This window comes from Podarcis tiliguerta (genome assembly GCF_965153285.1).
Source record: "Podarcis tiliguerta genome assembly, chromosome: 18".
Classification (NCBI taxonomy): domain Eukaryota; kingdom Metazoa; phylum Chordata; class Lepidosauria; order Squamata; family Lacertidae; genus Podarcis; species Podarcis tiliguerta.
The window spans coordinates 9353326-9366835 of NC_139551.1; the positions used below are offsets into that span (position 1 = coordinate 9353326).

The window sequence follows — 13510 nt, forward strand, 5'->3', positions numbered from 1 at the left end:
TAACAATTACGTAAGAGACCGTTTCATTTGTGCTCTTTTATTTTATTTTAAATTTATGTCCATTTATACAATATATATGAACACTTTCATGTAGTTACCAAAATATATGTGCATATTTAAATGATTTTTTTATTTTGCAAAAGTTTATTAAATTTTGTTATGTATTATTATTATTTCAATAAAAACATTAGATATAATTAAAAATATAGGCATGGGTTGTTGGATTTTCTTTTACAAAAGAATGATAATATTTTATTTATATTTTCACCCCCCGAAATCTCCCCCCGTGCTCCTATCGAATGGTTCCGCCCAGTTCGCCGTCATCCAAATCCTTTAATAAAAAAATTCTCCTCACGAACATTCCTCCCCACCCCTCCAGAATTTCCCAAGGTGGTCCCTCCCAACCGTCAGAGGCAACCTCCCGTTTCATGCTCTATGGTTCCTTCCGTGTTCGCCCCGCCCTTCTCCCGCTTACTCTCGCGAGAATAACCGCGCCTTGGACGACGACGAGAGCAGCGGGGGAAGAAGGCAGTTCGAGACCCCGCCCCCTTCTCCGCTCTCGTTCGGGTCCCCCGCTTAACTATCGCGAGAAGAAGAGCGAGAGTTGGGAGACGGCGAGAGAGCGGGCTTCCGCTTCCGGGCGAAAGGTCGCGGCGGGAGGCTCGCGGAGGCCGGCGGTGTCCCTCCCCCCCTCCCCCGGAGCTCCTGCGTCTCCAGGAAAGGAAATGGAGCGGGAGTGAAGCCTCCGCGGAAGCCAACCCTCCCCTACCCCCCTCACCCCGCAGCGGAGGAACCCGGCCTGGGGGAGGCCGAGGAGCCACGGAGTGAGTGAGCAGCCGGCTGGCAGGCGGGGCCTCTGAGGGGACGGAGGGGAGGGGCCGACGGGAAGAGGCCCCGCCCCCTTTCCAAGGAGGGGGTGCGGGGGGGGTCCCGACCACGCTCCGAATAGGCTTTCCCGTGGCCACGCCCTCAGATCGGTGACCACGCCCCTGGAGAGAGGGTCTGGAGACCCCACCCCTCTTAGGCCACGCCTCCATCGCGCAAGGCCACGCCTTGGCGCCTGAGTTAAAACAGGCAGGGGTTTTTGGCCACACCCCCTCGGAAGGGGGCTGCTGGCCACGCCCTCTCCCACTTTGGGGGGGGGTGTTTCTTCGGACCACACCCCAAATGAGGTTCCCTTGTGCCAGGCTGAATGGCCATGTTCCTGGATGGAGGGAACGGCCTTGCTGTGGATTATCCACTGGAGGGGGTTGGGGTCTTGCCTCCATGGAGGGGTAGGAAGAAAGGGGGTTGCTGGCCCCCATGCCCTCTCCTGCTGTCACCGCTCCCCACCAGAGCCCCTTTTGGAAGGGGGGGCTTCTTCAGGCCTGCCCCTTCCCATCCCAGCTTCAGAACTTGGGGGACCCCCATCCCTATAGAATAAATAATAATAATAATAATATTAATAATAATAATAATAATAATATTTTTATTGTCATTGCCCCCTTCGGGGACAACGAAATTACTTGACTGCTCCATAAAAACACTAATTAAACAATACAGTATTGTTTAATTACAATACAAAGAAAGTGTTTTGGACTGTTTGCCTCCACGGGGTGGGGAGGTAGTTTTGTGTGGTGAGTTTCAGTGGCCAGGGTTCTTAAAGGCATCTAAATGGCGTCGGTCCAGTATACCTGAAGGAGCGTCTCCACCCCCATCATTCTGCCCAGACACTGAGGTCCACCTCCGAGGGCCTTCTGGCGGTTCCCTCATTGCGAGAAGCAAAGCTACAGGGAACCAGGCAGAGGGCCTTCTTGGTGGTGGCGCCCTCCCTGTGGAAGGCTCTCCCACCAGATGTCAAAGAGATAAACAACTACAGTGGTACCTCGGGTTACATATGCTTCAGGTTACAGACTCCACTAACCCAGAAATAGTACATTGGGTTAAGAACATTGCTTCAGGATGAGAACAGAAATTGTGTGACAGCAGCAGGAGGCCCCATTAGCTAAAGTGGTGCTTCAGGTTAAGAACAGTTTCAGGTTAAGTACGAACCTCCAGAACAAATTAAGTACTTAACCCGAGGTACCACTGTACTTCAAATACAGTAAAGGTAAAGTGACCCCTGACCATTAGGTCATATACAGTGGTACCTCAGGTTATGTACACTTCAGGTTACATACGCTTCAGGTTACAGACTCCACTAACCCAGAAATAGTGCTTCAGGTTAAGAACTTTGCTTCAGGATGAGAACAGAAATCGTGCTTTGGCGGCGCGGTGGCAGCGGGAGACCCCATTAGCTAAAGTGGTGCTTCAGGTTAAGAACAGTTTCAGGTTAAGAACGGACCTCCGGAACGAATTAAGTACTTAACCTGAGGTACCACTGTACCTGACATTCAGAAGACATCTGATGGGAGCCCTGTTCAGCGAAGTTTTTAATGTGTGACATCTTAGTGTATTTTTGGTTTTTGTGGAAGCCGTCCAGAGTGGCTGGGGAAACCCAGCCAGATGGGCGGGGTACAAATAATAAATTATTATTATTATTATCTGGTTGGTCACTGTGAGGACAGGATACTTTTCCTTGTGTTACTATGACTTACCCTATCATGGTGTAGGCAGCCTGTGCCTCCTTGGATTCTGTGGGCTATTCTGGCTGGGGCAGAATGCCGCCAAATATTTAAGATCCAACAAGGTGATATGATAATAAGAAAGCTTACACATCTATCTGGTGCAGTTGCACCAGAATGAATCTGCAGGTGATATTCTACCTCCTCCGTCGGAGCCAGTTTTTCTCTGTATATCGGCTGCTGGGAATCACAAGTTGGAGGAGCTGCTGTTGTCCTGCTTGCTGGGCTCCCATGAGGGCATCTGGTCAGCCACAGTGAGAATAGGAGAGTGGACTAGATGGGCCCTCCCTTGGCCTGATTTGGCAGCCAGGCTCTTGTTACCAGTGTTAGAAACTGGTATATACTGTATTTTTCGTCCCATAGGACGCTCCGTCCCATAGGACGCACCTAGTTTTTTGGGGGGAAATAAAGGAATTCCCCCCCTTTATTTCCCCCCCAAAACCAGGTCGGGGAAACCGAAACAGGTCGAGGAACAGCGGGATGGCGGCGCTGCGCCTCCCTGCTGTCCCCCGAGCTTGTGGGGCTGGCCGATGTCTGCGCACCGACCCCTCTCGCTCTCCAAGCTTCAGCGAAAGCCTGCATTCGCCCTATAGGACGCACCCAGATTTCCCCTTCATTTTTGGAAGGGAAAAAGTGCATCCTATAGGCGAAAAATACGGTAAGCTTATTGCAAAAGGGTTGCCAAAACAGAATGGCTAAACTCCATTCCCCCCCAATGGAGGGAGGAATTATTTTTAATATAATTTCATTTATATACTGTTTTGTATTTTAAAGAAAAAAAAACTCAAAAGTGCTTTGCAACACATTAAAACACCAAATAAAACAATCCAGAATAAAGCAAATTCAAGCATCAAGTAAAATATTTCTGATCCTTCCCTAGGTGACATTTGGCTTTTCCCATATTTATTTACCTGCTTAATTGATAGTGTTGCCCCCTAGAAGGAGGACTCCAGGAAGCTAGTGTGGTGTAGCAGGTTAGAGTGATCTCACTGACTGATCTTGGAGTCAGTCACAGCCTCTTAACCTACCTCACAGAGGTGTTGTGCAGATTAACTGAGATGGGTGTGAACCATGGACTCCTTGGAGAAAAAGGTGGGAGATAAAGGCAATAAATAAGCTTTTCTGCTGATCTGCTTAAGAAAGCTGGAGGAGCCAACCAGATGGAGATGTCAGTCTCCAGCCTGGGCATCCAGAGATCTCCACAGGGTTGCGATCCGACCTTCCCCGGTTGCAAAACACACCTGGCACCTGGGGAACTTCCAGCATGCCTTGTTATGTTCTTCTGACCTTGGCCCAGTTGCTGCTTCGCAGCCTAACTTACCTCACAGGGTTGTTTTTGAGGATAAAGGTGGGGAGAATGTTCAAATATATAAAAGGTCATGTTCAAATATATAAAAAAATAAAAGGCCATGTTCAAATATATAAAAGGATGTCACCTAGAGGAGGGAGAAAGGTTGTTTTCTGATGCTCCAGAGAAGCGGACACGAAGCAATGGATCCAAACTACAAGAAAGAAGATTCCACCTCAACATTAGGAAGAACTTCCTGACAGTAAGAGCTGTTTGACAGTGGAATTTGCTGCCAAGGAGTGTGGTGGAGTCTCCTTCTTTGGAGGTCTTTAAGCAGAGGCTTGACAACCATATGTCAGGAGTGCTCTGATGGTGTTTCCTGCTTGGCAGGGGGTTGGACTCGATGACCCTTGTGGTCTCTTCCAACTCTATGATTCTATGAGAAGAACCATGTAGGATGGAGTTTAGGGTTTGGAGGAAGGGTGGAATAAAAATGTAAACATCACTTTCTCCAAGATTTTTCTGGCCTCTTGTTTTTAGTTCTCTGGAACTGAAGGGGCTGAAAAGCTCCACCTTTCATGGCAAAACTCTGTTCCCTGATCTTACCCGTTTCTGTGAAATGTGTTAAGGGGGACTTTTGAGTTCTTTTCCTGAGACATGGACTCTCCGTAAGCAGCAATAATGAAACAAGGGAGATGGGGCTGTGCCTTTGCCACTAAGATAACTAAGAATACAAGTATTGCTATAATATTACTGTATTGTATTAGGATCATTGGCGATGACTGATTGAGCAAGGGCTCAAAAAAAACCATAGTCTATATGTTAATATGCCTTTTATATGTTGTAGGTGCTTTATTTTGTAATAAGAATATAATGTTTTAATAAACATAGCAGTTTAGAAGGGGTCCCAGGAGTAAAGACTTGTAAGCTTTGATTCCGTCCAAATAATTCTAAGACTCCTCTTGGAAACTGGGATTAAACTCTGGTTCCTTTTTGGGGGTGGAATGTGGATATTGGACACTTTCATTCATGGCTGTGGACTTGAGAACGAGGCTTTCCAAAGAATTCTATCTTGAATGTCAGCCCCATTCCAGACATTGCTGCAACCTTCATTCTTTCCCCCCTTTTCAGGTCTCCCCATATCCTTATTAAAGGATGAATGTTACAAGGGGAGAATTTGGGGAAATGAATGTACCTCACTTTGAATGCAGAACGTCCAAGTATGACCCCCCCCACTTTCTCCAGGTAGGTCTAGGACAGGCTTCCTCAACCTCGGCCCTCCAGATGTTTTTGGCCTACAACTCCCATGATCCCTAGCTAGCAGGACCAGTGGTCAGGGATGCTGGGAATTGTAGTCTCAAAACATCTGGAGGGCCGAGGTTGAGGAAGCCTGGTCTAGGAAGAGCTTTGTCTGAAGCTGCAGACAGAGATCTAAATTGATTGATGGGCTGACTCAGTATAAGGCCGCTTTCACCCGATGTTCCTGGCGATGTCTCTGGCGCCGTGCCATTGTACGACTCATTGCACAAGCGATACAGAAGAGGCCAGACAACTGGTGGTACCCTTTAGTCGTCTTCTGTGCTGAGGATCCTAAGGGGGTCTTTAGACACCCCCCCCGTAAAAGTGAAAGTGGGGGCAGATCCACACCCTATATTTCAAGCTGCTGTACATCCAAAGCACATGACTTCCCCCCGAAGAATCCTGGGAAATGTAGTTCCCACTTCCCAAAGAATCCTGGGAAATGTAGTTCCCACTTCCCAAAGAATCCTGGGAAATGTAGTTCCCACAACTTTTAACAGCCTACAGTTCCCAGGATTCTTTGGGAAAAGTCACAAGCTCTAAAAGCAGTTTGAAGATTCAGTTCCAAAGACTGCAGCATTGCAGCTGGGAGTTTTTGTGGTTTGGCAAAAGGGTCTCTCTATGCTTCACCCCCCCCAAACGTGTGTGTATCTCTGCCAGTTTACTTCCAAGTGATCACATGCCCTCTGTTTCTTTCCGCCCTCTAGTTTCTTGCTTCGTCCAAGGCTCGCTTAGCAGTTGATGCAGAAAGTCAAGAGGGCTCGGCTGGAAAACGAAAGTGCAGGAAGTTGGAGAAGGTAACTTTCTGAAGTTGACTCGAGTAGCTTTCGGAGGAGCAGGAAGCGTTGGGGACTCAGGAGGTTAAAAACAAGGGGTTTGTTTTCTGAATGGCAGCTCCTATCAGATTCCTACCATCCCTTTCTGTTAGCTGTGCTGGCTGAACTTGCTGAGAGTTGGAGTCTCAGGATCATATTGTGTGCGACAGGTTTCCACTTCCTTGTTGTGACACATTTAGAGGCAGAAATTAAAATACAGTGGTGCCCCACAAGACGAATGCCTCGCAAGACGGAAAACCCGCTAGACGAAAGGGTTTTCCGTTTTGGAGGTGCTTCGCAGGACGAATTTGCTATGGGCTTGCTTCGCAAGACGAAAATGCCTTGCGATTCCTGGGGTTTTTTTCCCCCCTCCCAGCCTTTTCCCCAAGCCCCTAAGCCGCTTAACAGCTGTTCGCTAAGCCGCTTATCAGCTGATCTAAGCCGCTAATAGCCTTTTAGCAGCTAATCCGCTAATCCCTTAAGCCTTTAATAGCTGCTAATACCCTTTAAGCAGCTAATCCGCTAATCCCTTAAGCCTTTAATAGCCGCTAAACCGCTAATAGCGCTAATAGCGCTAATCCGCTAATGGGCTTGCTTCGCAAGACGAAAAAAACCGCAAGACGAAGAGACTCGCGGAACAGATTCTTTTCGTCTTGCAAGTCACCACTGTACAGTTTGCCCAGACAGTTTGCCCAGTGGTCAGCATCGTCTGCCCTTTAGTTTCCAAAGCCTGTCTGAACAGGACGGTCCTAACCTGCCTTCCTAGTGGAGGGAACCAGTCTAACTTCTTCTGTAAGGGAATTCCACAATTTGGGAGCAGATACAGAAAAAACTTCCCTGTCACTACCAACCACGCCTCTGAAGTTGGTGATACCGAGACAAGGTGCTCGCCTGAGGATTTTCACACCTGGGTAGGTTTGTACAGGGAGGTAGGAAAATTACATGGCTTGGGTGACCTGAAGTATCTTATCAGTGCTAATTGCTGTTATTAAATAACTGCGAGTCAAAAATTATTGCTTAATACCAGAGATCCCCTCGCATTCCACCAGCAGATCCAGATCTATGTTCTTCCCACCCCTATATTTTGGCTGGTGGTCTCAAACATTGGTGTATTGTTGTATGATAAAGGTGGGAAACTCGCCCGCAGCCTCACTTTATGTGGCCCATTGACCCCTACTCCTTTCATAACTACAATTCCCGGAGTGGTTTAAAAGTCAATCCCTCTTCACAGGAAAACTCTGGGAATTGTAGCTGTGGTAGGGGATATAGGGTCTCCTAGCAACTTTCAGCACCCTTAACAGACTACAGTTCCCAAGATTCTTTGTGGGGAGCTATGTACAATGCGGATGTGGCCAGAGAGAAATAGTCTAGTTTCCCCCTCCCTCTATTAAAATTACCCTAGTGTACCACTTGGAGTGTGGTTCAATAACACTCTCCTGCCATACAGACAAGTCTGATTCTGAAATCTATACAGGCTACTCCACATTGACAGTGTGGTGTAGAGAGCCAGTGTGGTGTAGTGGTTAAGAGCGGTGGACTCATAATCTGGTGAACCGGGTTCGCTTCCCTGCTCCTCCACATGCAGCTGCTGGGTGACCTTGGGCCAGTCACACTTCTCTGAAGTCTCTCAGCCCCACTCACCCCACAGAGTGTTTGTTGTGGGGGAGGAAGGGAAAGGAGATTGTTAGCCACTTTGAGACTCCTTATTTTAGTGATAAAGTGGGATATCAAATCCAAATTTTTCTTCTTCTTCTTCTTCTTCTTCTTCTTCTTCTTCTTCTTCTTCATGCGGGGCTACTTTCCAAGGCACGACAGTCGTGTGTGCCTTGAGCGCCTGTAAATGGGGAGTTGCCTATAATGTATTTTGTGTACATAAGTAATTGAGTCCCAGAATCACACAAGAGACGCGGGTGGCGCTGTGGGTTAAACCACAGAGCCTAGGACTTGCTGATCAGAAGGTCGGCGGTTCGAATCCCCGCGACGGGGTGAGCTCCTGTTCCTCGGTCCCTGCTCCTGCCAACCTAGCAGTTTGAAAGCACATCAAAGTGCAAGTAGATAAATAGGTACCGCTCCGGCGGGAAGGTAAACGGCGTTTCTGTGTGCTGCTCTGGTTCACCAGAAGCGGCTTTGTCATGCTGGCCACACGACCCGGAAGCTGTACGCCGGCTCCCTCGGCCAGTAAAGCGAGATGAGCGCCGCAACCCCAGAGTCTCCCACAACTGGACCTAATGGTCAGGGGTCCCTTTACCTTTACCTTAGGATCACACAGGAGCTGGGCTTGGGGGTTGGGCAGGTCTCTAGCCTTATCAGTGCTCATACGGGGCAATCCAAATGAAGTGTTTTTATAGCTGCCCCACAGTGTTACGAAAGATGCTGGGACCATCATGCGTTTTCAGGAGAAGTTTCCCTTCCTTTCCTACAGGGGGAGCTGTTGCTCAGTAGCAGAGCATCTGCTTTGCATGCAGAAGGCCCCGGGTGCAAACCCCGCCGTCTCCAGGTAGGATTGGGGAACCATGCTTGTTTTTTAACCCCTGTAGGGATGCTGCCGCCCTCAGTGCAGAAACAACGGAGATAGCTAGACTGAGGCCTTAATAATTATAATTATAATTATAATTATAATTAAATAATAATAATAATAATTTTTTATTTATACTCCGCCCTCCCCAGCCAAGACCGGGCTCAGGGCGGCTAACAACCAATAATAAAAACAAGTTGATTAAAATACAATTTAAAAGATTAAGATACAACATTAAAACAATTGGGGAGCAATCTCTTCATAGGAGGAGAAAGGAAAAAGAAAGGGGGAGGGAATCGGACTGATTCTGAGCCAAAGGCCAGGTGGAACTACTCTGTCTTACAGGCCCTGCGGAAAGAGATCAGATCCCGCAAGGCCCTGGTCTCATGAGGCAGAGCGTTCCACCAGGCCGGGGCCAGTGTTGAGAAGGCCCTGGGCTCTGGTTGAGGCTAATCTGACTTCCTTAGGGCCCGGGACCACTAGGGTGTTGCTATTTACGGACCTTAAGGTCCTCCGTGGGGCATACCAGTAGAGGCGGTCCCGTAGGTACGAGGGTTCTAGGCTGCGAAGGGCTTCAAAGGTCAAAAGCAGCACCTTAAATCTGACCCTGTACTCCACCGGGAGCCAGTGCAGCTTGAAAAGCACTGGGTGAATATGCTCCCATGGCAGAGACCCCGTGAGGAGCCTCGCTGCAGCATTCTGCACCCGCCGGAGTTTCTGGGACAGCTTCAAGGGCAGCCCCGCGTAGAGCGAATTACAGTGGCCTTGACTCTGGCCACATTCGCACCCACACATTTAAAGTGCTGCGGTAGCAGGTTGTAGCTTCTCCCCCACCCCCCACCCCAAAAATTCTGGGAGCTGTAGTTTATTAAGGGCACTGAGAGTTGTTAGGAGGCCTCGGTTCTTCTTCACAGGGAGCTCTGGAAATTGTAGCTGTGAGGGGGATAGGAAGGGGTTGCTAAAACTACATTTCCCATATATATTTTAGGGTGTGGGAGGGAGCCCTGACTGTTTAAAGTGGAATCATAGTCCTTTAACTGTGGTGTCAGTGTGGCCTCTGTATGAGGCAGCCATCTATGATCCTGTCTAAACAAGAACTATGAGGACTGGAATACTGCTCTCTCTTTTTTTTGGAGAGAGAAAGCATGATAACCAAGTGGGAAAAGTGTAAGAAGTCCGCCTCCAGGCGAGGCTGTTTAGGTCCCCTGTTCTGAAACCCCGAAGAGCGGGTGAGCTAGATGAGTAGAGCAGCTTCATGTGAACTAGGCCACATCCATGCCATCCACATTTAAAGCAGATGGGCTCCCCCCCCAAAAAAAAAATTCTGCAAACTGTACAGTGGTACCTCGGGTTAAGCACTTACCGTATTTTTCGCTCTATAAGACGCACCAGACCACAAGACGCACCTAGTTTTTGGAGGAGGAAAACAAGAAAAAAAAAATTCTGAATCTCAGAAGCCAGAACAGCAACTGCACAGCGAAAGCAGCGATCCCTCTTGCTGTTCTGGCTTCTGGGATAGCTGTGCAGCCTGCATTCGCTCCATAAGACGCACACACATTTCCCCTTACTTTTTAGGAGGGGAAAAGTGAGTCTTATAGAGCAAAAAATACGGTACTTAATTCATTCCGGAGGTCCATTCTTAACCTGAAACTCTTCTTAACCTGAAGCACCACTTTAGCTAATGGGGCCTCCTGCTGCCGCTGCGCCGCCGGAAGAGCACGATTTCTGTTCTCATCCTGAAGCAAAGTTCTTAACCTGAAGCACTATTTTTGGGTTAGCGGCGTCTGTAACCTGAAGCGTATGTAACCCGAGGTACCACTGTAGTTTGTTCAGGGTGCTGGGACTGGCAGCTGTGGGAGGGGTAAACTACAGTTCCCAGGATTCTTTTGGGGGGTAAGCTTTAAATGCATGGTGTGGATGTGGCCCCAGTCTTCGGTCCTGTGTTGTTTTGGGCAGCAGGTGGAGTATTTCATATTTAACCTTCCCCTTGCAAAAGGCCTCCCTGAACCCAGCAAAGCAGAATATCTTTGAGAAGGCTAAGATTGAGCCCTTCCGTCTGATGTGCTAGGTTTTTTTTTAACGCAGGGAACTATTTTTAAGACGTGTGGGGAGCATTGTTTTACGGACCATGCTTATAACCATGCTCGCAAGCAGCTAAACAGCAAAATTACGGTTCTCAGATCGGTTTGCAACAATCAGTAATAAGAGTTACCTGCCCCACAGGCTTACAGTCCAAAAGACAATGCACAAAAAGAAAAGGGGTTGGTGTAGAGGAGGAAAGACAAACCAGCACAGGCAGTACTTTTTGGAGTTTGTATAATTATTATTTTTCTGATAGGAAGGAGGGAGTCATATATATTATTACATTTTCTGTTTTACAGTTTAAAGTATTGATTTCTACATCCTTAAGATATCGATGACTTCCCTTCTCTTTCCATGGTTCATTTTACATTTCATTAATCCCTGTGGTTGGTGCTGTGGTCTAAACCACTGAGCCTTGGGCTTGCTGATTGGAAGGTTGGCGGTTCGAATCCCCGTGACGGGGTGAGCTCCCGTTGTTCCTTCCCTGCTCCTGCCCACCTAGCAGTTCGAAAGCACATCATGTGCAAGTAGGGAAGGTAAACAGCGTTTCCGTGCGCTGCTCTGGTTCACCAGAAGCAGCTTAGTCCTGCTGGCCACATGACCCGGAAGCTGGATGCCGGCTCCCTTGGCCAGTAAAGTGAGATGAGCGCCGCAACCCCAGAGTCGCCCACAACTGAACCTAATGGTCAGGGGTCCCTTTACCTTTACCTTTGATCCCTGCATATTTTACAAAAACTATACCATTCAGTATTCCATTATTACAACCATCATAATTTATACTTTATATAACTTGGAAGACATCTGAAGGCAGCCCTGTTTAGGGAAGCTTTTAATGTTTAATAGACTATTTTATTTTAATATTCTGTTAGAAGCTGCCCAGAGTGGCTGGGAAAACCCATCTAGATGGGTGGGGTATAAATAATGAAGTATAATTATTATATTATTATTATACTGTTGATTTTTTTCTTAATGCTGCCAGCGTTTTCAGCCTTACACAGTTATCTTCTCTAAACGTATGTTGTTCTTGTTCTCTTGTTCTATAAGTTAAATCTTCAAGTTGCGCATATTCTGTCAACTTAAGTTGCAATTCCTCTTTACTTTGGACCTCGCTCATTTCCCATCAGGGGGCTAACAAAACCCGGGCCGCAGTAGTAGCATACATAAATAAGCTTTTTTGACACCTGGGGATTTCAGTCTAAATTATCTACAACAGAAAGGACTCTGGTTTGGGGGGCGGGGGGTACTTTTAGACATTTTCCCCCAGTTCACTATGGATCATTTCCCAATACCCTTTTACCTGTTTACAAGACCACTGAGCATGTTGTTCTTTAGCTGTGTGTTCTCGGACTGGACTGATAACAGTTCAGGAGAACCTTTACTATCAGATAAACCAGGCTCCCACAACCTCTCCCCTCCAGATGTTTTTGGCCTACAACTCCCATGATCCCTAGCTAGCAGGACCAGTGGTCAGGTGGTGGGTTGAAATAACCGGCAGATGAGTCGTGGGTGTTCATGTGGGAGGCATCTCCCAGACCAAGTCTAAGAGAGTCCCTTTTATTGTATATTACCCCCATTGCTGCATATGCGCTTGGTGCTGATTGGTTACACGTGGGGTACGTACAGGCATTGTACTATTACATACACGTATGAGAGGGTTACATGCAGATATTACACATCACTAGATAGAGAGGGTACAGGAACATAGTAATCTATGATTGATAGGGTGGTACGCAGAGATTATATAGAGTGCACTTAACATTCCTCTAGTCTGTGGAAATAAACATGGGATGTGTATAGTTAGATAGGAGGGTCATGACATCACTTAGAGACTTGGAGCTATCCGTGTCAGGGTTGTTTGGAAGGCAATGTGCCGGAACACCCCCTACGCAGGACTCCAAGAATTCAACAGGAAAGCAACACAGGACAGGAACAGAGGAAGGCCACATTCTAGTCACACAGGACAGGGAATACTCTACAGTCAGGGATGCTGGGAATTGTAGTCTCAAAACATCTGGAGGGCCGAGGTTGAGGAAGCCTGAGATAAACTATATGAATGAACCCTGACTCTGGATGGAATTGATGCGCCCCCTCCCCTTTCTTTCTCCCTTTCTGTATCTGTTTCCCCAATCCACCAATCCCCCCCCCAGCTGCCTAACGAATTCAGGAGGAAGGCTGAAGATGACAGCGGTGGACGCTCTGTCCGACAGCTCCGACGCCGTGGAGATGGAGGACACGCCCGCTTCCCACTTCCAGGTGGAGAAGCATTCGTGGGAGGGGCTGCGTGACATCATCCACAGCAGCCGGAAGTACACGGGGATGATCGTGAACAAGGCGCCCCATGACTTCCAGTTCGTGCGGAAGACCGAAGAGTCAAGCCCTCACTCCCATCGGCTGTATTACCTGGGTAAGATTGGATGGGGCTGGGAACCAAAGAGTCGGAGGCACCTTGTGTCTCAGTGGAATTGCATATACAGTGGTGCCTCGCAAGACGAAAAGAATCCGTTCCGCGAGTCTCTTCGTCTTGCGGTTTTTTTCGTCTTGCGAAGCAAGCCCATTAGTGGATTAGCGGATTAGCGCTTTCAGCTGATAAGCGGCTTAGCGGATCAGCTGTTAAGCGGCTTAGTGGATCAGCTGTTAAGTGGCTTAGCGGCTTGGGGAAAAAGGGGGGGGGGAGGAAAAAAACCCCGCAGGAACTCGCAAGAAATTTTCGTCTTGCGAAGCAAGCCCATAGCAAATTCGTTTTGCGAAGCACCTCCAAAACGGAAAACCCTTTTGTCTAGCGGGTTTTCCGTCTTGCAAGGCATTCGTCTTGCGGGGCACCACTGTAATTGAAAACCATTGAGAAAACCTGCAAACTACAGGTATTCTGGGAGAGTATACATGCAGAACTGCAAGAAATGCTAAAGAT

At 47.9% G+C, this 13510-nt stretch overlaps 1 protein-coding gene across 3 annotated transcripts in view; it reads left to right on the forward strand.

The window, feature by feature from the left end:
- The first annotated feature begins 595 nt into the window (after positions 1-595).
- DPP9 (dipeptidyl peptidase 9) overlaps positions 596-13510 on the forward strand; it is a 48543-nt gene continuing 35628 nt past the window's right edge. The window contains exons 1-4 of one of the 3 annotated variants that reach the window (XM_083421456.1): positions 596-824; positions 5898-5987; positions 8428-8502; positions 12750-13006. In XM_083421456.1, the coding sequence (XP_083277582.1) occupies positions 5932-5987; positions 8428-8502; positions 12750-13006 (388 nt within the window). In that variant the 5' untranslated portion in view covers positions 596-824; positions 5898-5931. Of the gene's footprint in view, positions 829-5897; positions 5988-8427; positions 8503-12749; positions 13007-13510 lie in introns of all 3 variants that reach the window. The other 2 variants (XM_083421457.1, XM_083421458.1) reach the window with 2 other exon arrangements.